The following is a 24,174-nucleotide window of genomic DNA, read 5'->3' on the forward strand; positions in this document are numbered from 1 at the left end:
TATAAAGTTAAGATCAGGATTCAGTTGCTTTTGCAACAAGTAACATACAAAACAATGTAATTGATTCAAAGGCAATTATGTTTATTGTTCATCGATGCTGCTTTTCTTAATTCTTGGTGTTAATTAACCAAGCAAAGTTGGTTCTGATGCAGCACAATTCTTCCCCAAAAGACCTGATTTGGGTCAGAGAATGATTTAACAGGCTGGTTTTTTAGGCCAGCCATGTGCATAAAAACCCAAGTCTTGGGAGTTAATATGCATAGCACTAATCAGTTTCAGTTGCTTCCAAATTAGGTCTTTCGTTGCCTTAAAGCTCCTGAGCATGGGCCTCCCGTTGCCTGGTCTGGGCCATTCGATGTAGCACTAGTTTACAAGTTTTTAGTTAAAAGGGTGAACAACGACCAGGAAATTCAGTTATAGGGGACTCAACTATTTGAAGAGTTGAATAGCTTTTGGGACCATTTTTTGGCATTCCATTATTCCCTTCCAAATAGAACATGCCCATTTAGTCAATTAGTCCTTGAAAGAATCTACAGCCAGCTATGGGGACACTCTTTATTTAAGCCAACTTATATATATAGGGAATCTCACCCTTTGTTTTATTTATGTTTCATGACCCACACTTAATAGAAGTCTTCATCCACAAACTAATTTGTATAATACTAATTCTATTACCATTAAGCAACCCCTTTTGACCATCAACTTTTCTTCAAACTTCATATAGTAAATTTCAAGTCTCCCACTTACCATTTGAATATCCAAATAATTTTAGATGCAATATGAGGACTGGACTTGCATCATTTTCCTGTGGGAAAGTAATCAAATCAAGCAAAGCGTTGAAGTTTCAACCAAAAGTTTAACCTAGAAGCAAGTAGGCGTAGTAAATATTGGATAAAAATCAACATCCTCAAATATATGCAAATGTTTGATTTTTTTTTTTTTTTTGGGGGGGGTGGTTTCTTGTTTCTATCTACTATTACTACAATTAATAAAGGGACAGTGGTTGTTCGTTTGCTCATTGTCTGCATTGGGAGGGTGAAGTCAAAGCGAGTGAGAAAGGCGTCATTAATGGTGAGATCAATGCCACACCAGCAGCACTTCGATGGGTTGCTTTCATCATCAAGTTCCAATGGAATTCCGAGAAGAGAACTACTGAAATTAAATTCCCAGGCTTATCTTATAAATAACTTCACATTTCACCCTTATTATTTTAATCTTAAGAATACAGGGAATACAAGGAAAGGGGAACAGAGTCTCAAGGTGTTTTCTTCATTAAATTTTATTTTGCTTGCTGGGGTAGGCATGGATGGTGACTATTTTAAAACACCACACTTGCAATTCATTATTGATTGACTTAAATGTAACCTAATTTAGAAGTTAATAACCTCACCATCCCTATCTCATTCCTCGATGCACGTTTCATCTCCCTTCATCATCGAGCACCTGTATTTCTCCCATTCCCAATCTGAATCCTGAAACCCATCACCAGTCATTCTTTAGTAACAAAATTAGATGTAATCCCAGGGAGGTCTAGAAAACTGGTCTGAAAATTGGTCCATGATTGTGTTGTAATGAGAAAACCCATGCAACGTGTATGTGACAAAAATTGGTAAAATAATAAGCAAGAGTGGGACCTAATCCCATGTTAGGTGAGCTGTGGGGCACATAAACGTATATACATTCACTTTCCAAAATGTAAAAAATATAAATTTATAAAAAGAAAGAAAAAAACAGAGTGAGTGATTAAAGTTTAAAGATGTGGGTGGTCAGAACTCAGAAATGGAAGAGAAGTCTGCAAATATAAACAGAGGGGGGGCCTTTCACTTCTTTTCACAACCTCCAAATCTCTGCTTTGCTCTCTCTCTGTCTCTCTCTCACCCGTCACAACACTAAGGTCCCAAAAAAAAGCAATATATTGGATCGAATAAAGTTCTAAACACAGTAAAATAATAAAAATAATTAAGAAAATTAAGAAAAAAAAGACTAGGTGAAAAAAAGTAGGAGATTCCATAGTGGAGGCCAGACCCAGAAGCTGTTGATGTTTGAAGGGGTTGTACTTGTTGCAATAGCCAATAGTATGTAAGTAGAAAACGATGGCGTTTCGATGGCTTTTTTTTTTCTTTACCTGCACCCATTGGGAAACGGTCCAGGGTACACTCGGTTTCGGGGTCTCTCTGTCTTTTTCTAGTTCTTGTATTTTTTCTTCTCTTTCTCGGTACCCAAAGTGGAACAAAAATTGAGCAGAGTACAAACTCAGGTTGCTTCAGAGCACACTTAACTATTCTCTTTCAACAGCAAATTTCAGAGTGTTTCTCACAAATTCTGGGATCCTTCATTGTATTGTCTTAACCTCTCTTCCCCAAACTTTCCTTTCCCTGTTTGGTCGCTAAGAAATCCAAGAGAAACTTGCTTAAAAACAAAACAAATAGAACCTTAATTCAGCTTATCAATTCCCTTCCGCTCTTGGTATTCTCTTATTTCCTATTACCAAACTTAGCTAAAAAGAGTTGTTGTTTTTTTCCTTAAATTGAATGTGTTTGATGATGATAGTTGTTGCAAGAGATTCTCAAGCTCTTTAAAATAAGTTTTAGAGAAGTATTACATTGTTTTGGCTTGACATAAGGCTTTGAACGATTCAAAAGATGGCCGAGTCAACCAAAGTGAGGTTGGTTCGGTGTCCAAAGTGTGAAAACCTTCTCCCAGAGCTTGCTGATTATTCGGTTTACCAGTGTGGTGGCTGCGGTGCTGTTCTTCGAGGTACCGTTGCTTTCTCCTCTCTTTCTTTTTTCCTAGTTGTTTGTTTGGTTGGTGAAGACGAGACAGAAAATCGATTTTGGATCCTGGATCCTGGATCCATGTTAATAAGCTTCCTGTAAATGTTCAAACTTGAACCCATTGGTTAAATTGAAAGGTAAGGTATAGTTAAGGTGTGGATCATGTGTGCTGTTTATGACTCTGGAATCTTATTAGAATGCTAATGATAGTTGTTTTGTATTTACCAACAATGGGCATGGTGCATTCTGTGAAAACTCGAAGTTGGGTATTGCTTGGTTTTCATTTTATTGGGGTTTTGCTTCTTTTTTTTTTTTTTGTTCTTTTCATTTTATTGGTTCTATAATGCCCTCAATCCGATTGATGAGTAAGCTTGCCATTTTTCTAAGGCAATAAAAGAATCGACTGCGCTTCAGCCTCCTCTTTTCAATAGTCAGAATCTGATATGGTCATAAAAGTATATTCTATGGAGTATTTTTGTTGAGATCAAAATAATAAAACCATTTAAGGCTTTGATTTCGGTTTCTTGTTGTTTTCTGAACTTTTTAGTGTTGATCTTCCATGAAATTTGTAGTTTTTTCTTGTTTTAATAGTGTAATGTTATTTGCTTAACAGCTAAACTTAGGAATCATGAAGCAGATACTTTCTTGGACAAGTCGAAAGAAGACAGTCTTGGCAGAGTTTCTACCAAATCCCAAACTTCCTCCGAGAAGGGAATAGTAGACTCAAGTGATGCCTCTGATGCAGATGTTAAATCAAGTGCTGGGTTTTTGATGTGTGATCAAAGGGATCCAGAGAATAATGATGTTGAGTGCAGTGATAGAAGTAGGAGTGAATCAAAGGTTGCTGGTGATAAATGGTCTCTTGAGAACCCAAATGATATTAGCAGGAACAAGGATGATATAGTGAATTCTATTGGAAGAGAACAGGAGGATTTGGATTCCAATTTTGTATATACTGGTGGATCACAAAGACTGGGACAGATGTCTGATTGGCAGGCTGGGAAACGAGAAGAGATGGAGCAATTTCAGAGAATTCCAAGAGTTGTCGTTGAAGGTGTGCGATTTTCTACCTCAAAACACCCAGATGAAGGCCCATCAAACCTTAATTTGGATTCTTCTTATGGTTATCGTGAATCGTTGCAGAATCAAACTGGCCTGGATGGTTCTAGTAGAATTCACCTTGACCAAGATCGAGCTGTGCTTCTAAGGAAGCTAGATGAGCTAAAGGAGCAACTTAGTCAGTCTTGTGATGTGGCTGATAAACCAAAAGAGAAGGCTCCGCTTGATAGGAGGGTAGTTCCTCCAGAGTCTTATGGTGGTACTGATAGCTGGTTTCCAAATAGTTCTTCTGGATTGCAGAAGCCCTCAATGCCTTTCTATGGACCTGATAAGCATGGTGCGGAAGCAGGACCTTCTTACTTTGGTTTTTTTCCAGAACAATTTGCTTATCCTGTTGAACATGATGTGACTCAGCATGGGTTGTATCCTCCAATTCGTAATCCAAATCATATCCCTGCATATGGAGATCCTTTTGGATCCAAAATGCTTGGAAGAGCTCCGCACCAGTTCCCTGGAGAATATCAACAGCCACGTCATCCATACTTTTCTGGACAGTACATTGAAAGTAATCATGATCCATTTATGCCATATCCACGAAGTTCAGTGTTGCACCAGGCTTCTTGTTCTTGCTTTCATTGTTATGAGAAACATCGGCAAGTTCCAGCGCCTATTCCACCCAGTTCATTTGGCAATAAAAGGTTCCCTGATGTGCCTAGCAACCCATTTTACCATATTGACAACCCTGGGTCTTTTGGTTCACATTTCCATAGTTCTAGGACCACAATGCCCCCATTGAATGCTCATGCTAGATGGCAGAATGATATTAACTCAGACATGGGTGGTTTTGTTCATTACCGTCCCCAGAGAGTAGTGCTAGCTGGTGGTGGGCGCCATATTCGTCCTATAGCTGGTGGTGCTCCATTTGTAACGTGTTATAATTGCTTTGAATTGCTACGAGTGCCCCGGAAAGTGCAGCTCATGGTGAAAAATGAACATAAATTGCGGTGTGGAGCCTGTTCAACTGTGATAAACTTTACTGTCATGGACAAGAAGCTTGTTCTTCTTAATCATGCAGAATCAAAGGGAATTTCTGTAGATGTTGATGATAACTGTAATGAAGGCCGTGTCAACCGAATTGCCACTAACTTCTCCTCTGATGATTATGATCATTCAGGTTATGATTTTCAGTCAATGGATAGAGAACCTGTTGCATCGTCAACTGGCCAGGCTTTGAATTCAGTCAGACCTCAGGAAATGCAAAGCTTTCATTCTTCATCTCCAAGCACCTCCGAGGATGAAAACAGTCCGGATGTTTTAACTGCTTCAAGACAGGAAGTGAGTTCTGTTCAGCAGCCAGCCAAATCCACTTTGTCTTCCCCACCTGCAGGCTCACCTCTTCAAGAGCACTTTGATTATTCTTCTAGCAATCATGCAGCCAATCGATTCGGGAAGGGAAATCGTAGTAGTCGCTCCGATCAAGAGAAAGTTGTGTCAAACAAGGGTACCAAACGACAAAATTCTTTAAAAGAGGCATTACCTACTGAGATGGAGGTGTCATTCAATGAGTATGCTAATACTGGGATTTCTCAAGATTCAGGGGATGTAACTAGGGAAGATGATCAACCGAAAATGGCAAAAGGAGGTGAATCATTTTTTACAAATATTATCAAGAAGAGTTTTAAGGATTTCTCAAGATTTAATCAAACAGAGGAACGTGGGAAAAGTAACATTTCAGTTAACGGACATCCTATTCCTGAACGTGTGGTTAAAAAAGCTGAAAAGATAGCTGGACCGGTTCTTCCTGGACAGTATTGGTAAGCATCCATTGGTTTTCTCTCCGATCTGTGCTATGAGTTTTACCAGTTTCTTTGTATGTCTATCGTGATAGACTGGCATGTAATTTCTAGTGTATTCCAATAATTGACATTCTTGTGTTGCATATGACTAAATCAGGTATGATTTCCGAGCTGGATTCTGGGGTGTTCTCGGCGGACCTTGTCTTGGCATAATTCCTGTAAGATTATATAATTTTTAACCTAGATACTGACTGTTAAGCATTTTGTTGTTTCTTGGTTTTAGTAATTTGTGTATATATATACATATTAAATAACTGATTTTCAATGCAGCCTTTTATCGAAGAATTTAACCATCCAATGCCAGAGAACTGTGCTGGTGGAACCACTGGTGTTTTTGTAAACGGGAGAGAGCTCCATCAGAAAGATTTAGATTTGCTTGCTAATAGAGGGCTTCCACCTGACAGAGATAGATCTTATATCATTGAGATATCGGGCAGAGTTCTGGATGAGGACACTGGTGAAGAGCTCGATAGCCTTGGGAAACTTGCGCCAACGTGAGTCTGTCTTTATTCTTTTCCCCTCCTACATGCTTATACATGTAGATAGCTAAATGTTGCCATAACCAGTTAAAAAGTAGACTGCTTTCATTCAATTCATCCGTTGCAGCTAATAAGTATTGATATTCTCATGACTGTTTTATGCATTAATCCTATGTAGCCGTAATGCTAACACGTCTCTTGTTCTTTATAACTTTTGGATCTCGGAATAAGCCTCAAGGCAAACTAGATCTTAAAATAATGGCAAAGACATGGCACTAAGATCGTACAATGGAAAGAAATAGGGATAATGGGGTTTATTACATGAGACACGTACAAAAGGGCTTACATAGATGGTTTGTAAATGTAGTTTCTGTGCTTTGATGGTGGTCGATGGTTATAACTTTCTTTTCTAATTTCCTTCCTTTAATTATTGTTAGAATAGTACATTCCTGCATGTTATGAGTTGTTATGAGTACCAAGTGTTAGTACGTCATTCCGGCATTGGGCCATTGTGTAGGATGTTTGAAAGCTCTCTTTTTTGGTAAAGATTGATTTTTTTCCCCCATTGCTTCATTGTGTGTCCATTATAACTTTTGAACTCATGTATTGCTATTAAATTTTCTGCATCTCAAAATGGGGTTTCTTTGTAAGGTATCATCCTGAAGCATTTTTGTTTGTTAAGGATCAGAGTTGAGAAAGCGAAGCGTGGTTTTGGCATGAAAGTTCCAAGAGCAGCTGCATAATGCATTTGTAATGATCACAGAATTATTGATTTTTTCTAAACCAAGTGCCGAAATAAGCATCTTGGCTGTATTGGTTGGAACTTGGAAGGTCTGAAATCCGAATGATGTTTCTGTAGCTTGATGGGTTGGTGTTGGATTGTTTCTTAAGCCATTGATAAAATAGTGATAAAGTTTCTGATTTTATTAGATATTTTCACTGGTGGTGATAATAGTACACAGTTTAAAGTTACTGCTTTCTCTATGCTGCAATTTGTAAATGGGATTTATGTAAATTTGGTTTGATCCCTCCATTTTTGTTTTACGGAATGAGAGATGGATTTCGTCTTTCCTAGCTATCAACAATGGAAGTTCAAAAACCAGAAAATGAAATGAAATTGCTACTAGACTCTGGCGATTCAAGATATGAACATCAATAACTAGGATGGAGTTGTGGAACATTGTCAAATTGTTCTTAGACGATCTGAATGCAGCAAAATGATGGTGTCCAACTCATTACTAGGTTGGCAAGTGAAGTCACTGTTGAAGGAGCTCGAAACTGATAAAGTGACTAAGAAGCCTGCCTAATCCCAGGAATAGGGCCCATCTTCATTCCCACTTCCACAATCCACTCCTATGCGGTCCAAAACGTGGCATCTTTCCTGTAATTTGAATCAAGGATGGGCGAAAGAAGTGCCGTTCGCTGTTCCTTGGGACATTCAATCTAATGCCCGAACATTCACGCGCATGTTCTTCCGAGTGTGTTGATCCTTCTCTTACATTTTCTTATAGGCATTCGAACATGTTAAACATTCACCAGAGGGCATGTTTTATCAACGGAGATGGTAAATACAGGAAGAGATCAATAAATTTAACCATTTTCTATGGACTTTCAGGGGGCTGTATACTTCTTCGATAATGTATCATTCAGTTAGAACGAACGAGATTTTTCTTCCCTCGTGAGATGGGAATGAAAGGGAAAATCTGAAAAATGGCATCCAGGACATCTGAGAGCCCAAAGGTGGATCACTTGTACACCAAAGGTGAGCTGCTTCATCTCTACCATAACCTATAGGTTAATTCTCCATTAGTTCCTGTACTTGGCAAAAATTGTAGATTTAATCCTCTTACTTTTATTTGATCCTTTTCAAAATTTGAAGTTTCAATCCTCACTAAACTATAATTGTTAAATTTTGTTATCTTCAAACTCACTAAACTATAATTGTTAAATTTTGTTATTTTCAAAATCAGATGTTCCAAACATATCATGTGTAATGTCATGTCAATTTATTATTTCCACATAATACTAACTAAAAATTCAATTAATAAATTATTGATTATCATATGTATTATGACCGAACTTTAGAATTTGAAAAGTATAAAGATCTAGAATGAGCCAATTGAATAAAATGGATTCAAACTATAACTGTAGGTATAGTACAAGGCTAGTAATTGATTTTTACCAAACGAGTTTAGCTCCTACTGTTTGGGCCAAAACTAAAATTTCAAATTTTAAAAAGTACAAAAACTAAAATAGATCAAATAAAAATACTTGGACTATATCTACCACTTTCACAAAGTACAGGGACTAATATCAGAATTTAACCTAACCCATATGCATCTCAAAAGAAAATAAAACCAATTCTGATTACACCTATACACAATAGAATCGACAAGGTATTATCAATATGCCAATCAGTTTTATCTTATCTAAGGATTTATCAATATCATCTACCAATTCCAAACTGTTTTCAAGTCCAAAACACAGTCGCATTCAGCCTTGAATGCTGCAAGCATGCAACAATTTGATTATCATTCAAAGATAAAATGCACAAATTAAGGCGTCTAACTAAAACACAATGGCCAACAAGCTCTTGACCTATGCCAAAATACTTTGTATTGTGCAACATAAAAGCTCGGGTTCAATTCAATCCCTAATATTTCCACCCCTTCCCAAATTATTTAAAAAGAAAATGCAAGATATATATACAATCAAAACAATGAACACCTATAAAAGGAAGGAAATACGAAACCAATAGGTGGAACCTGCTTTATCATAGTCTAGTTGCAAAGTAGTCTGTCTGGTGCAACTTTAAGCGATGTTCCGAGATTCAATGCAAGTGTTCAAGAACTTTGTAGTTGAGTTGTTATTTCAAAAAGAGAAAACAGAAGCTAACCCAAATTACAAAAAAAACAGATTTGATATTATTCAACAAACAACTCATGTTTCAAACAGCACCTAGGCATTTCTTTGCTGTAAATGCCAACAGCGACCGTCGGCTTCTTTCTACTTGGTTTGTGGTGGTGAATCAGTATTCTTCTTTGGTTTAAGATATGGATCCTGTGAATATTCGAAGTTACAGAAAGATGTTAAGGCAGAGCAACACCCCCATAAATGAATTCGGAATTACAATTTCAACATAATCCACACGACAATACCTTGACAAAAACAATGAGGAGAAAGTGAAACACATCATATGCACATTAATCATGACCCTTTTCAATTTCCAATGGAATTCCATGTTTTGATTCTCTTTATCACCTTGCACTCTCTTCATTTTAAAGTTTCGTGCAATTCAACTATAGTTCAAAGTCCAAATACAAAATAAACTAACATAAAAAAAATCATTTAAATCTTCGTGTTCCTTAAATTGGAGATGTTCCATCTATCTCGATTCAAAAAAAAAAAAAAAAAAAGAGTAAACTAACACAATATTAAGAAAACTGGCCCTCCTTTCAGTTCATTAAAATTTGAAACTTTACGTTTGGCGAAATCAATGAAAATTCCCCAAAACAAAAAAATTTATTCCTAATCTAAGATTTATAAGTGCAACTAGGTTTAAAACCAAAAGGGAAAGGGCAAAAGAAATTACGTCAACAAAGAGAAAGTGAGCGACGACGGTAGCTCCCACAACGCCGCCGAGGATGACAACTGGGCCTGTTAGCAAACTCCATTTCCGGTGAATCATCTTTTATTTCGGCTCCTTCGATAAGTTTCCGCCTTTCTTTTTCGTCAGATCTCCAAAATTGCAATGATTCAGTAGAGTAGAAAAGCACCTCGGCAGCAATTAAAGAAAGAGAGCAGGCAAGTTGGGGCAGTGCCCGATTGGCCCAAACAATGGCATTATTTTCTTGAGTTTTTTTTCTTTAACCTATTGGTTGACTTGAGCTCAACTCTGGCCCTTAATTTAGAGGCCCTTCCATTGTGGTTTCCAATAATAGGCCCAATTCTATATTTTCTATTAAAAGTTTAAGGCTTACACGACAAAAAGGTCCTTAAAGAAAATACGAAAAACTCTGTATTAAATTCGCACTCAATTAAACTTATGGTGTTAATAAAAAAATCAAATTAATCTCTTTCGTTAACAGTTTTTGTTATTGACCATGTTAATTGTTAAAAAAACTAACGGACCAATCATAAAGTTACAAATGGCGACTTTTGATTTAATTTAATATTTTTCCCATAAAAATATTAAAAATCAAAAAATATATATAAAAATCAGAAAAATTATAAAATAATTTAAAATTAAAATATTTAAATAATTATTAAAATTAATATAAACTTATAAATATTATAAAAAATAAATCTAATAAATTAAAAATATATAAAAATCAATTAAAATATTTAAATGTTTATAAAACGTATAAAAGTTCTTATAAACTTATAAAAAATATAAATATCATTAAAATATTACATTTATACAAAATTATAAAAATTACAAAAATCATAAAAACTTGAACTAGGCTAGATTAGTCGCTCGGATCGATTAGACTGAAATCGACAGGGGTACCAGTATAGAGAAAAGCATTTAGATTGGCTGACCTGAGAGTGGGGCGGTTGAACTGATTTTTTTATTTTTTTAATAATTTGTTTAATTAAACTAGACTAATCGGTCGAACTAGCAAATTGGTAGCTTGACCGACTCGACTACCAGTCTAACTATACCAAAAACACTTAATTTTGAATTCATTTTTATTAATTTTATAATTTTTTGTTATCCTACTATTAGCATATGTCAGTATGAAATATTTTGGCTAAGATTTTTAGAACCGAACTGATGGTTGAAACGATCAGGTCACCGGTTTGTCAATTCGATTGGTACGTCCAATTTATTTAAATAAAATATTAAAAAAATCAAAAAATAAAAATTAATTGGTTCAACCACTTGGCCCCAAGTTAACCAATCTAATGACTTTCCTCAAAATGGTAACTACGCCGATTTTGGTCTAACTGGTTCGACCGGTTGATTCATCCAGATATGTTTTATGATTTTGTAAAAATAATTTATATAATTTTATATTAATTTTAATAAATTTTATAATTTTCAATAATTTGTTATGATTTTTAAAGAATTTTTATACCTTTTATAGAATTTTAAATTCTTTTATTAATTTTAATTTTTTATATCTTTATATGTTTATAATATTTATAAGTTTTTTTATTCTTTTAGGCTTAAAAGGTAAAAAAATTCAAACTTTTTAAAAAAGCAATTAAACCATTATTTTTTTGCAATCAATTGTGTAACACTCTTAACCCGTATCCATCGTCGGAACAGGGTTACATAGCATTATCGAGGTTTACAGATCAATTAGAGAGAAATTTCAAACGTTTCATTATATATCAATACTCATAATAAAACCAATCAAAATCATATATATTTTCCTTTAAATGAGCTCTCAATACCCGAAATACATATTAAAAACAAGTTGGGACTAAATTGGAAACTAAAAAAATATATATTAAAAAAATTTAAAATTTTCAACACTACAGGGGTCACACGGCCAAGAGACACACTCGTGTCTCAGACCGTGTGGGCATTCGAAATAGGGACACATGGTCGTGTCTCAGCCCGTATCCATACTCGTGTAACTCTCTAATTTAGTTCACACGGCCAAGTTACATGTCCGTGTGCTAGGCCGTGTGAGCATACTGATTTGCATTCCTAAAAGATGCAGGGGACATACGGTCGTGTCACCTGGTCGTATGTCACACACGGCTGAGACACACGCCCATGTCTCTGCCCGTGTGAACAAAAATGAGCTATTTTTTAAGCCACATTTCTCACCCAAATTGACACCAACCTAACCTCAACAATTTACACATCAACAAGCCATAACAAGGCATTCAAAACAAGCTAAAAAAAATTAAGTCTCAAACATGCATTATCACCACATACAACTACTATACCCTTAGGCACCACAAATGACAACTTAAAAACATGTCAACCAAGTATTCAACCTTACCTAATTAATTTATCAAACCAAGTTACCAAAGTTCACTATAATTCAAATACATATATCACTTATACCAAAATCACAAATTTACCTTAATCTCTTATCAATATGTAGGTTGATTATATAAACAAAATATTATTCATAATATTTACATAAGCTAAATTTTGACTAAAATCGTACAAAAGCCTATACATGTCATATAAACCATATTGAATGTTTAAAAAACTACCGAGATAAGCTGAATAGTGTGACTTGAGTGCTGATCCGACCGTCCAACCTTCTGAAAATCTACAAAAACATTAAACAATACAAATAAGCTTAATAAAGCTTAGTAAGTTTGACGGGTTAAATAATACAAAAAAATACATTCGTATTCAAATCAATACAGAAAAATAAATAACATGACTTTCAAGTTTATTAAAAAAAATCACTTTACCAAAATCTTTCCATTCAAAGAATGAATTACGGATAAGAGTACATCGTCAACAGAAGCTCATAAGAGTTGAGCCTCCCGAATACACCAACAGAAGCTCATAAGAGCTAATTCACCCAATTATGCCAAATAGAAAGTAAAACACGAGAGTTTGGAAAATTTTAAACCCCGATTTACTTGGGTAAAATGCTGATATCTCCCTCCAGTATCATCATAAACCAAATTACTATTGTACTCAAATCTTGTGTTCCATTCAAACCGAATATCCAATTCAATGTTATAATTCCAACAATAATTCATTTCCAACAATAGAATAAATACATAATATCATTCATCAAATTTATACAAATATTAAAATTTAACCGTACGAACTTACCTGGATTGAATTGTAGTAATTATAGAAGTTCAGGGATTATTTCACTATTTTTCCCTTTTCACGAGTATCTATGGGATCTTAATCTAAAATATAAAATTATTCATTTATTAGCATATATTCCATTTCTAATTCATTTCACAGTTAATCCCTTTTATTTTTATAATTTACACAATTAGCCCAAACATTTACAATTTTTGCAAATTAATCTCTTAATTAGTTAATTTATCAAATTAACTAATTTTATCAATCAATAATATATCCAAATATTCTAGGCCTCCATACAGCCCCTAATAAACCAAAAATTCACTAGTACACCCTAATATTTTAATCTTTTCGCAATTCAATCCTAAAATCAATATTTAACAAAATCATTTTATAAAATCATTATACAAGAAAATCAAAACTCTAAATCTATGTTATTCATAAAAACATCCAATATTTATCAATGGAAACTTCCAAATTTTTATTAAAATAAAAAACAAAGGTATAGTTTAGTTGGACCTAATTGTAACAATTTAAAAAACATAAAATTATAAGAAACGAGTAAGAATTGAATTGACATGAAGCAAAAATATGAAGAACCAGCTTAAATTCTCTCTCCTATGTCTGTTTAGGCTGAATTTGAAGAAGAAATGTCTAGAAAACCTTTAAATTCAATTTTTTTCCTTATTTCAAGTAAATTACAATTTTTCCATTGAATCATTTTATTTTATTATTTTTTCCTCTTATACCATCTCATCTTTTAATTTAGGTTTATTTATTACTTATGTCCTTCCTCATTTATTAATCAAGCCATTTAATCACTTTATTATTATAATTAGCAAATTTTGCACCTTTTTCAATTTAGTCATTTTTAATTAATTAACTATTGAAACGTTAAAATTTTTCAACAAAACTTTAGTACCACCTTAATGACACTCCGTAAATATTTATAAAAATATTTACGGCTCGGTTTATAGAAACGAAGTCCTGATACCTCACTTTCTAAAACCACTTGACCTAATAAATCATTATAAAACATAAATTTTCAAATAAAAAACCCCTTTTGAAACCATATTTGACTAGTAAATATTAAATAATAAAATTTACGAGCTTACTCGTCGGATTTGGTGGCCTCAAACCACTGTTTCCGACACCACTAAAAATTGGGTTGTTACAAATTGGGTTCTTAAACTTTCAAAATGCATCAAAAAGGTCCTCAAACCTTTAAAAAAAGCAATTTAACCCTTACTTTTTTTTTACACTCAATTTGGTGCTTGAACTTTCAAAATTTATAAAAAATACCTTCAAACTTTTTCGAAAAAAGCAATTAAGCCCCTACTTTTATTAAAAATTATAAAAAAATTATAAAATTAAAATCTATAAAATCTATAAATATTATAAAATTTTAATAAAGATTCAAATATTAAAATTTATTAAAATTAGAATATATATAAATAGAAAAAATATAAAAATTGTAAAATTTGATAAAAATCATAAAAATTATAAAATATATAGAAATATAAAATTTTACAAAATCTTAAGAAGATTATACAAAATGTAAAGAAATATAATGTAATACCCCATACCCGTACCTGAGACCGGGATAGGATACGAGGCATTACCGAGATTTTCAGAATAATTTCAATTAATTTATATTATTTAGTATTCATTTTCATGTTTCATGTAACATCCTTTTCATATATTCAATTCAAAATATCATATAAAATACGATACAATACTTAAATTGTCATATTTACATGATCATTCAAGATATACAAACTTACCTGACTAAATTGCAAAAATACCAAGATTTAAGGGCATATTGGTAATTTATCATTTTTCCAAATTTCACCCAATCTTAAATTGATAGTTTCATTCAATTCATTAATTTAGATAATAAAACAATTCATTCCCTTCAATTTAGTCATTTTTGACATTTTTACAAAATTGTCCTCTAAAGTTTTACTTTTATTCAATTTAGTCCATGAGCTTAAAACATGCAAATTAGCCATGCTAACTGAATATTCATATATATTTTCCTCCTCCTCCTCTCCATTCCACATCCTTAATGTATATAACACACTTGTAAGTAACATTATCTATAATTTTTATTATTTACTTTTATGGAATAGATATTCAAGCTGTCCATTTGTGTCATAGTCACTAAATTATTTATATCTAGAGCTATAAAACTTCAAATTAAGATCCGCTAATTTTTCCTGAAACTAGACTCATATATCTTCTTACCATTAAATTTTCAGAATTTTTGGTTTAGCCAATAAGTACAGTTTATTCTTTAAAGTTACCCCTGTTCTGCTATCTGACAGTTTCGAACCTTCTTCACTAAAAATTAATTATCTCATAGTACAAAACTCAGATGATATTCCAGTTGATTTCTCCTGAAAATAGACTCATTAGAAATTCTAAAAATATAAATTTAAGCCTCTAATTATGTTTTTCCAATTTTTTGTGATTTTCCAAAGTCAGAACAGGAGAATCCGAATTCATTCTAACCTTGTCTCACAAAATTTATTATATCTCATAATTTACAATTCAATTGCTTATACTGTTTCTTCTATAAGAAACTAGACTCAATAAGCTTTAATTCTATATTTTATTCATTATCTAATTAAATTTATAAAATTTTTGGTGATTTTTCAAACTTAGACTACTGCTGCTGTCCAAAATAGTCTTAGTGCAAAATGTTGATTTTCTACTTTTAATTTCAATTTAATCCTAACTAAATTCACTTGCTTTTCTATCTTAATTCATACTTTACTTCTACTCAATTTTTAACCAAACTTTGACATAATTATCTATTTTTCATTATAAAACCATAATTTTGAAATTCTTTCAATTTAGTCCTTAAAGCATAAAACTTACGAATCACTTTACAATTCAATCCTTATATCATTTCTAACTTGAATTTCTATCAATTTAGCCCTTAATTCATCATTTTATTTAACATGGATAATATCTAGAAATCTAATAACTTTCAAAATATCAACTTAATTTCATCAAAACTTTGTTCTGAAACTTCTAAAACATCAAAATTAAGTAAAAAGGGCTTGATTGACTTACCTATTAAAGCTTAAAGCTTCAAACCTTAAATTTTCCCTTTTCCACCTTTCTTTTTTTCTTTCTTTCTTTTTCTCCCCTGCTCTCTGTTTCGTTTCATTCTGTTTCTTTTCTATCTTCCTTTTTTTATTCCATTTGTTTTATATATATAATATAATAACAATAAAAATCTACTAAATAACCAATATTTATTTAACATTTGTATCCATTTATATCCTTATATTTGCCTTTTGTTTAATCTATTTATTATATAAATATCTTTTACTTAATACTAATATATAATTTAATAATATACTTATATGATAAGTAAATATACATGTATTTTACAATTGTATGTATATTAATATTACACATGTCACCATATCCATATACACCATACATTTGTCTTTTCTTAATTTATTTCAAAATATAATAATATAATTAATTTAATTTGTAATATAATAAAATAATAACATTAATAATATATTTATAATTTAAACAACATAAAAATAAAAATTTTTATGTTTTGCCGCCTCATTCTTTAGAATAGGCTTAATTTCCTATTTAGTCCCCTTATCTTCTTTAATTCTGTAATTAAACTTTTACACTTCATTCAACTTAATCCTTTTCCTAATCACTCTTAATTAAGTTAAATTCACTTAATTAAACTCTAATTAACCACTCATTTTACTTCGTAAATATTTTTAATAAATATTTACAAATCTATTTTTCATAAACAGAGATCCGAAATTACATTTTTCAAGATCGGTAAAATTCGGTCATTACATATAAATTTCAGTAAAAAATTATAAAATTATCGTATCAAAAGAAGCATCTTATAATTTTTCTGTAACTCTTATTGATTTCTATTTTTATCATCTTTCACCAAATGTCACATTGTGTTACAACACATGATGACTTTAATTGAAAAAATTAGGGTTGTTAATTTTTTTATGATTTTTATAAAATTTTACAATTTTTTATTTTTACGATTATTATAAAAATTTCTAAGTTTTAATAAATTTTAATTTGTTATTTTTATTAAAATTTAATAATTTTCTAAAATTTATTATTTTTATAATTTTTTCTAATTTTTAATAAAAGCGGAGCTTAATTGTTTTTTTGAAAAATTTTAAGGGTCTTTTTGATGCATATTGAAAATTCAAGTACCCAATTGAGTGAAAAAAGCAGGAGCTTAATTGTTTTTTTTGAAGAAGTTTGAGGGTCTTTTTGATGTATTTTGAAAATTCAAGTACTCAATTGAGTGCAAAAAAAATGAGGGACTTGATTGCTTTTTTAAAAAAAAAGTTTGAGGGCTTTTTACGCCCTTAAACCTTATTTTTAGGTCATTTCTATACTCAATGAGAAAACATATCCATTTATTAATGTGACCCATTTATTTAACTTCACCATTTTCAATCATTTATGTTCATTTGATTTTTCATGCAATTAGTTTATGGTTTCAATGAGCTAGCGGAGGGATCGAATGGAAATATATAATTAGGACTCAAAAATTTTATAATTAAGTTTCAGGTTTTCACCTATTAATTATATACTTGTTAAGTCACGAAATCATTTAACTATAATATCATGGTTGAAATCTCTTTAATTACATACCATTACGAAAACTACTCTTAGAGCATTAGATCAAATAGTCTCCCACTTGCTCTAGTAAAATAGATGAATCATATTTCGCATTCTCATGTCCTCTACATGTTTCTCAAAATTCCTAATTATTAGAGCCTTAGTAAACTCAAATTAGCCCATTTACTATTAAAAAAAATCATTTACTGTAAAGTAAATATTTAATGGTTTTAAAAACTTTTGTTTCACTTAGAATTGACGTGCTATTGAAATAATAATAATTTTCAATATAGAATTATTTTTTATACTGTAGATGTAAATTAGATTTGTTTAATTTATATTAATAATATAAAAATTAAATTGATTCATTTAGGCTCCGTTTATTTGCCAGTAAAATATTTTTTAAAAAATGATTTCTGGAAAATGATTTACTTTTCTGGAAATGATTTATTTTTCTGGTGTTTGGATGAATCTGTGTAAAATATTTTCTGTTGCTTGGCAGATTTCCTGAAAATAATTTCTGGAAAAGCTGTTTTAAATTAAAAAAATATGTATTTAAGAATTTATTATTTTTTCATTGTTTAATTGAGTTTATTATATATATTAATAAATTTATATTTAATATCAAGCATGTACAAGTTGCCAAGTTCTTATATTACTCTAAAAAAGTTAGACAAAAAAATTTTAAACCATTATATAGGAACCATTGCCATGTTTTGGGATTTAACTTGGACAAAACAAAAATTCAAGCCTTAAAACAAAAATAATTGCTTAGTTCAAACCCGAATGTAAGAAAAATTGCCTAACTTAGTGGATCAATAATAAAGTCAAGCCCCAATGTAGTATCAGTTACCAAATTCAAGTCCCAAAAAATGATACACCATCAAATTTATTAGAAAACTTGTGAAATATAGCCAGCAATTTCTTTTACTAAAATGTCCTAGTTGCCTTTGAGAAACAAAAACCCTAGACAATAAAGTTCAAACATTGCAAACAAGCTCATCGAAGTAAACAAAATGTGGTTGTAAATTAAAGAAAATTCAACTTCAACCAGTCAGATATGGCCTAGGCTTCTCAAATGAAAAACAATATCCAATCAACAAACTAACAGATGTTCACTACCAAAAATTTTAGAACCATAAACCACATTAACTCTCTTTTCATTGCAATGAGAGAACTTAAACAAGTTAGGCTTTGATGCCTTGTAAGTGGTCTTCAGCTTCCTGGTAGGCGACCTTACCTTATTGAACACCAATGGGAACTTGATTTTGGAGTTGTGGAGCTGCTTGGTGCTATCTCTCTTGCATAGCTTGGCTGGGATAGTTGCAGTCTTGATAATCTGGATACATGGTAATCGGACTCTGTGGCGAGAAACGATCTTAGTGTACTTTTGTTCAACAGCTCCGTTTAGAATAGTGTCACGGTATTCCTTGTACATGTTATGATAACCAGTACGACTTTGGTAGCAGAGCCATATACCATAATTCTTGATCTTGGTAGGGTTCTTCTCAAATATCTGCAGAGAAATTTATTTTAGATACCAAGCATTAAAAAAAAAAGAGAGTAATATCATGAGAGTTAAGAGATACTTGGATAAATATTACATTAAGGGGTATGGCCAAAGGGAACAAATTAAAGAGAAAGAAAAATACACACACATCACCTATCCTACATTTAAGATGTTTGGCATGAGATGCTCTAGATGGAAAAAAAATCGATGCTCCCGAAAGCAAGGACTTTCCCCCTTCCACTGCATACGAGAACAAGAGAAAACATGTGAGGTTGATTCTCAATATTAATGATTTACGTGTCTTTTCTCTGGTGAAAAAACATCAACACATAGATTCAATAAGAAGTATCTTCTTGTGGCCATAAACAAAATGTTATGCTGATTAAAATTTTACAAATGCATCTTCAAAGCATGCAATATGTGATTTCTAATTAAGATATTTTGATAGTTGTCTTAAGTTGTTGAAGTTGAATTGTTCTTTTACCAATACAAGGATATCGAACTTGCCAAATATAGATCAGAAGACGAAGTCCATTGCCTTTCCCTGATCTTGTTAGCAACATAAAAGTTGTTTGTTAAGTGTTTAAGTTGAATTCGGCAAAACAACCTTTTTAAGGTTCCTATACAAGAATATATTAAATTACTGTAGTTACCAAACATAATAATATTCAATACCAATAAAACTATAGGTTTTTTAAGGACATCTTGGTCTATCATAAACCCATATTTTTACAGGCTTTCAAGACATGTTTGCATAAGTAGAAAGCTTTGATAAATATTCCATGGATTTGTTTTTCTTTTGTAACTTTAGTGGCATCCCAGCACTCACATCCTCTTCATCAGAAGAGCTTTCAAATTGATAAATTAAAAACCAAAGATCGTTTAACAGTTCAACAATCAAATACTTACTTCATCTTCGTCTAAGCTACTATCTTTATCTGAAGAATCCAAACTACTAGAAGACTTGCCTTTATTAACAGGTGCAGAGCCATTTTTAACAACTGCTACCTTTGTTTTTACAGCAGACTCCTATATTAAAATTCAATAGAAGATAAAATATTAGGAGATTGTATAAAATTTTTTTGTTCAGTCCATAATTAGCCTCCGTACTTACCTATTTTTCAACAGAGCCATCATCAGAAGAAGAATCTGAACTGCTATCTGCTTTCTTTGTCTTAGCAACAGTAACAGACCCCTTTTTAGCAACAAGTATTTTATTCTTAGCAGGGGCTTCCTGGGGAAAATTTGCAACATAAATAATCATATAAAGAACACGTGCAACCATGTAACTTTTACAAGCATGAGCGTAACACTCACTTCATCTGAGGATGAACCTTCCTCACTACTAGACTCAAAAGAATCTGAAATTCTAGCTTGTTTGGCTTAAAGCCAACTTTCATCATGCGCTTCAACTGAGACAATGCTTCTCTTGATTTATTCTCTTGACATAAACATTGGAAGTAAATATTATAGACAGCAACATCCGCAGTTCCATTGGAAAATATATCAAGGAATAGTTCACATGCATCCCCTATTTTTCCTATTTTGAGCAGGCCTCCACACAAAGCAGCATATGAATATGAATCCGGAGAAAGACCTTTTTGATCCATCACCTGAATTAACTCAGAAATGTCATCTAGTCTATCTCTATGGCAAAGCTCACGAAGAATGACATTATAAGTAAACAGATCAGGGTTACAACCTTCCCTTTCCATCTTACTGACGAAGTCCATAGCCTCCTCAAACTTTCCATTATCAAAAAGAAACTTAACAATTATCGTGTACGTAATCACATTAGGCTTACAACCATTATTTTGCATGAAATCCAGCCATTGAAAAACATTATCTTACAGGCCTTCTCTACAGAACCCATAAATCAAAGCAGTATAGGAACACACATTATGAACAAACCCTTTCTTCTTCATCAAATAAAACAATTGCAAAGCAGTATAACTTCGACCGGTCTTGCATAAAGCCCAAAGAATAGGATTCTAACAATATACACTATAAACATAACTGTTTCTCAAAAGAACAGAGAACACAAAACATGCATCAGAAACCATCCCAGCATCACAAAGCATTAAAATAAATTTATTCAAAGTTGGTTCTGTTGGGTGATAATCATACCTCAACATGAGCTCAAAAACAAGAAGACCATCAAGTAAATTCCCTACTTTGACAGCCATTTTCAACGTTTTTGATAAAGAAGTAAAGGATGGCATAAAATGATTTCTATACATCTCTTCAACAATAAAAATTGCATGTTTCAGATCACCAAGAAGTAACATTCCATTAAGAATGGTATTAAAAGTGGATGCAACTGGTGGAGGACCAAACCTCTTCATCCCGGTATACATTTCAACCAACTCTTGCCAACACGCTTTCTTAGACCTCAAGTAAAAGTACATCAAAGCATTACAATCATACACAGTTGGTTTCCCATCAATGTTTTTCATCAAATTTAAGTAGAGAAAGCATTGCTAAAGTCACCTGAGATAGCATAACTCTGCATCCCCGTTGTAATTCAGGATAGTCGGAAACATGGGTATCGATTTCTTTGAAGTAATCTACTGTATTTAGAGCACATGAAGTAGAAAAATAAGCTAAAACACGAAACTTTCTGCAAACTCTACATGAATAAGTAACTGCAGAAGATAAACAAAAAGGCATGGAAGTTTGAATAAAAAATTTGAACTTGGGAGATACAATTGCATTTAATAAATATTTGTAGGTACCCTCTCGCAGCGGAAACAAACAAGAAAGAAGAAAAGGGAATAGAAGAGAAGAGAAGAAATGGTCATTTTTAATGGTGGAACTGAAACAGATGAAAATCGGTGTTCTTCTAATTTTCCTGAAAATGTTTCCTTGGGAAAATCTTTTTAACCAAACAAACAACGGAAAAGCCTGAAAAGTTTTTTCGAAAAATATTTTACTTCCAAACAAACAGACCTTTAATAATAAGAGATTAATTTTTTTTCCATTTAATAATAAGAGGATTAATTTGATGGCCCGAAAATCAAGCAAAGTTGGGCCACATGTTTTAAAATTACAAAAAATTTAACTATCTAATGGCATCTAAACTCCCATAAAGATATCATTTTAGTAATCTAGTCGGTGTTAAGTGCATCTGTATGCAAAGAACAAAACAGAGGCTGCTAAGGGTATTCGTATTCTAAGTGATCCCATTTTATAAATATCTCATAGACCCCATCCGGTATTTGATTAGGGCTTTTTTCTTGGATAATAGCAGAAAATAGAGTCCTTAAAAATCAAAGTAGATGATTAAATAAAGAGACACCAAAGGCGTCGCATTAGAGAACCGCTGGAATAGGCATATTCCAAACAAAATGACAAACCATTAAAGAACAGTAAATTTTAATAATTTGGTTATAGGGGCTGAACCTAACTACCAAAGTTTCGATTTTGCACGTAATATATTATGGAACACTCTGCCTTACGTTTGTGCCATCCGATAGCATGTTCAAGTTTATACCATTGCTTTCGCAGATCGACCATGGCAGAGAAACCCCACATAGTCATGTTACCGACTCCAGGCATGGGACATCTCATTCCACTAATCGGATTCGCCAAAGACCTCGTTCAGTCCCACGACTTAGCTATCACACTCATCGTTCTCACAATTGGGCCACCGACAAACGCACAAAAGGACCTCCTTCATGCTCTCCCTGGAACCATAAAACCCATACTTGTTCCTCCAGTTAGCTCCCAGCCTGAAATGAATGCCTTTGTCGCAATCACTCGATCCATGTCTTCCATCCGCCATGTGTTCAAGTCATTGGTAGATAGTAACAGGCCCAGGGAATTGGTCGTTGATCTTCTTACCACTGATGTTTTGGACGTTGCCATGGAATTTAACATTCCATCCTATGTATATTTTCCTTCCTCAGCTTTGTCCTTGGCTCTTATGTTTGACTTGCCAACGTCAGACGAGACTGTCTCCTGTGAGTTCAAGGACCTTCCGGAACCGATGAAATTACCAGGATCCGTCCCGGTTCATGGTAGAGATTTTCCAGCAGAGCTGCAAGATGGAAGCAAAGATGAATACAAGTGGTTGCTTAACCAGGCGAAGCGATACCGTATAGCTAAGGTATGATATTGAATAGCTTCAAGGACTTGGAGCCAGGAACCATCGAGGCTTTACAACTGGAGGAACCCGATAAGCCTGCTGTATACGCTATTGGGCCACGCTTACAAACCAGTTCGAGTGGTGGGATTGATGAATCTGAGTGTGGTAAATGGTTAGATAATCAGCCGAGCGGCTCTGTGTTGTTTGTTTCGTTTGGCAGCGGGGGTACTCTCTCCTTGGATCAACTCAACGAATTAGCCTTGGGCTTAGAAATGAGTGAGCAAAGATTTTTATGGGTTGTAAGACCACCGAATGAAATGTCTGCTATGGGCTCCTATTATGATTCACAAAACAACAAAGAACCTTTGAGCTTTTTGCCATAAGGGTTTCTGGATAGAACCGAAGAAAAGGGTTTAGGGGTGCCATCTTGAGCTCCACAAATGGAGATTCTGGGTCATGGTTCAACTGGTGGGTTCCTGACCCATTGTGGGTGGAATTCGGTCCTTGAGAGCATAAGCAACGGTGTACCTATGATTGCCTGGCCTCTATATGCAGAGCAAAGAATGAATGCGGTTCTTTTGACTGAGGGCATAAACGTTGCATTGAGGCCAACAGTTAACCAAAAGGGTGTTGTGGAACGAGAAGAAATAGCAAAGGTCATAATTAAAGTGTTTGATGAAGGGAGATCAAGGGTTGATCATTCGTGAAGAAATGAGCAAGTACAAGGACGCTGCTGCCAAGGCTGTGAGTGAAAGTGGGTCATCAACGTAAGCACTGTCCCAATTAGTGGTCAAATGGAAGGAAGATGACAACATATGATATGAAGTCCAATTTTCCTTTCCATCATCTTATATTTACCAAGTTTGAAAGTGCTTTAACATTTCAATGATTGCAATATTGTGTAAACTTAAGTGGCAAATTAAACCTCTCGAATCTCAGCTTTTCAATCCCAAATAATTGATAAAAAGCAAAATCCAAATAGCCATTTCTTACTCTCCAAAGGTGATTGTTTTTGGTAAAGAT

The 24,174-nt window shown here is 33.1% G+C and overlaps 3 protein-coding genes, 1 long non-coding RNA gene and 1 pseudogene across 9 annotated transcripts; 2 read left to right on the forward strand and 3 right to left on the reverse strand.

Annotated features, from left to right (window-relative positions):
• Window positions 1-1,603: 1,603 nt before the first annotated feature.
• Window positions 1,604-7,253, forward strand: LOC108473529 (protein ENHANCED DISEASE RESISTANCE 4-like). 5 transcript variants are annotated; one of them, XM_017775154.2, is made up of 5 exons: window positions 1,604-2,757; window positions 3,388-5,647; window positions 5,787-5,847; window positions 5,960-6,183; window positions 6,820-7,253. In XM_017775154.2, exons 1-5 carry the CDS (start codon window positions 2,643-2,645, stop codon window positions 6,860-6,862), a joined length of 2,703 nt encoding a protein of 900 aa, XP_017630643.1. In that variant the 5' UTR covers window positions 1,604-2,642; the 3' UTR covers window positions 6,863-7,253. The 5 variants fall into 5 exon arrangements, with proteins under 5 accessions (XP_017630643.1, XP_017630641.1, XP_017630642.1 ...); XM_017775152.2 differs by having other exon boundaries at window positions 1,701-2,757; window positions 6,851-7,253; XM_017775153.2 differs by having other exon boundaries at window positions 1,711-2,757; window positions 6,857-7,253.
• Window positions 7,254-12,118: 4,865 nt separating this feature from the next.
• On the reverse strand, window positions 12,119-16,117 carry LOC128283465 (uncharacterized). Its single transcript, XR_008273813.1, has 2 exons — window positions 15,995-16,117; window positions 12,119-12,410 (listed from the first exon to the last, which is right to left on the reverse strand). It is a non-coding gene; the product is annotated as an uncharacterized LOC128283465 (long non-coding RNA).
• A 2,325-nt stretch (window positions 16,118-18,442) lies between these two features.
• Window positions 18,443-22,659, reverse strand: LOC128284258 (pentatricopeptide repeat-containing protein At1g09900-like). 2 transcript variants are annotated; one of them, XM_053022189.1, is made up of 5 exons: window positions 22,523-22,659; window positions 20,382-21,634; window positions 20,179-20,298; window positions 20,033-20,093; window positions 19,079-19,304 (listed from the first exon to the last, which is right to left on the reverse strand). In XM_053022189.1, the coding sequence occupies exons 2-4, from the start codon at window positions 20,882-20,884 to the stop codon at window positions 20,081-20,083; spliced, it is 636 nt and encodes a 211-aa protein (XP_052878149.1). In that variant the 5' UTR covers window positions 20,885-21,634; window positions 22,523-22,659; the 3' UTR covers window positions 19,079-19,304; window positions 20,033-20,080. The 2 variants fall into 2 exon arrangements, with proteins under 2 accessions (XP_052878150.1, XP_052878149.1); XM_053022190.1 differs by having other exon boundaries at window positions 18,443-20,093.
• LOC128283825 (60S ribosomal protein L18a-2-like) lies at window positions 18,651-20,056 on the reverse strand. The gene is made up of 2 exons (XM_053021220.1): window positions 20,033-20,056; window positions 18,651-19,070 (listed from the first exon to the last, which is right to left on the reverse strand). The coding sequence occupies exons 1-2, from the start codon at window positions 20,054-20,056 to the stop codon at window positions 18,651-18,653; spliced, it is 444 nt and encodes a 147-aa protein (XP_052877180.1).
• On the forward strand, window positions 22,299-24,124 carry LOC108472976 (hydroquinone glucosyltransferase-like; annotated as a pseudogene).
• The last annotated feature ends 50 nt before the right edge of the window (window positions 24,125-24,174 follow it).

Source organism: Gossypium arboreum, chromosome 11 (assembly GCF_025698485.1).
Source record: "Gossypium arboreum isolate Shixiya-1 chromosome 11, ASM2569848v2, whole genome shotgun sequence".
NCBI classification, from domain to species: Eukaryota; Viridiplantae; Streptophyta; class Magnoliopsida; order Malvales; family Malvaceae; genus Gossypium; species Gossypium arboreum.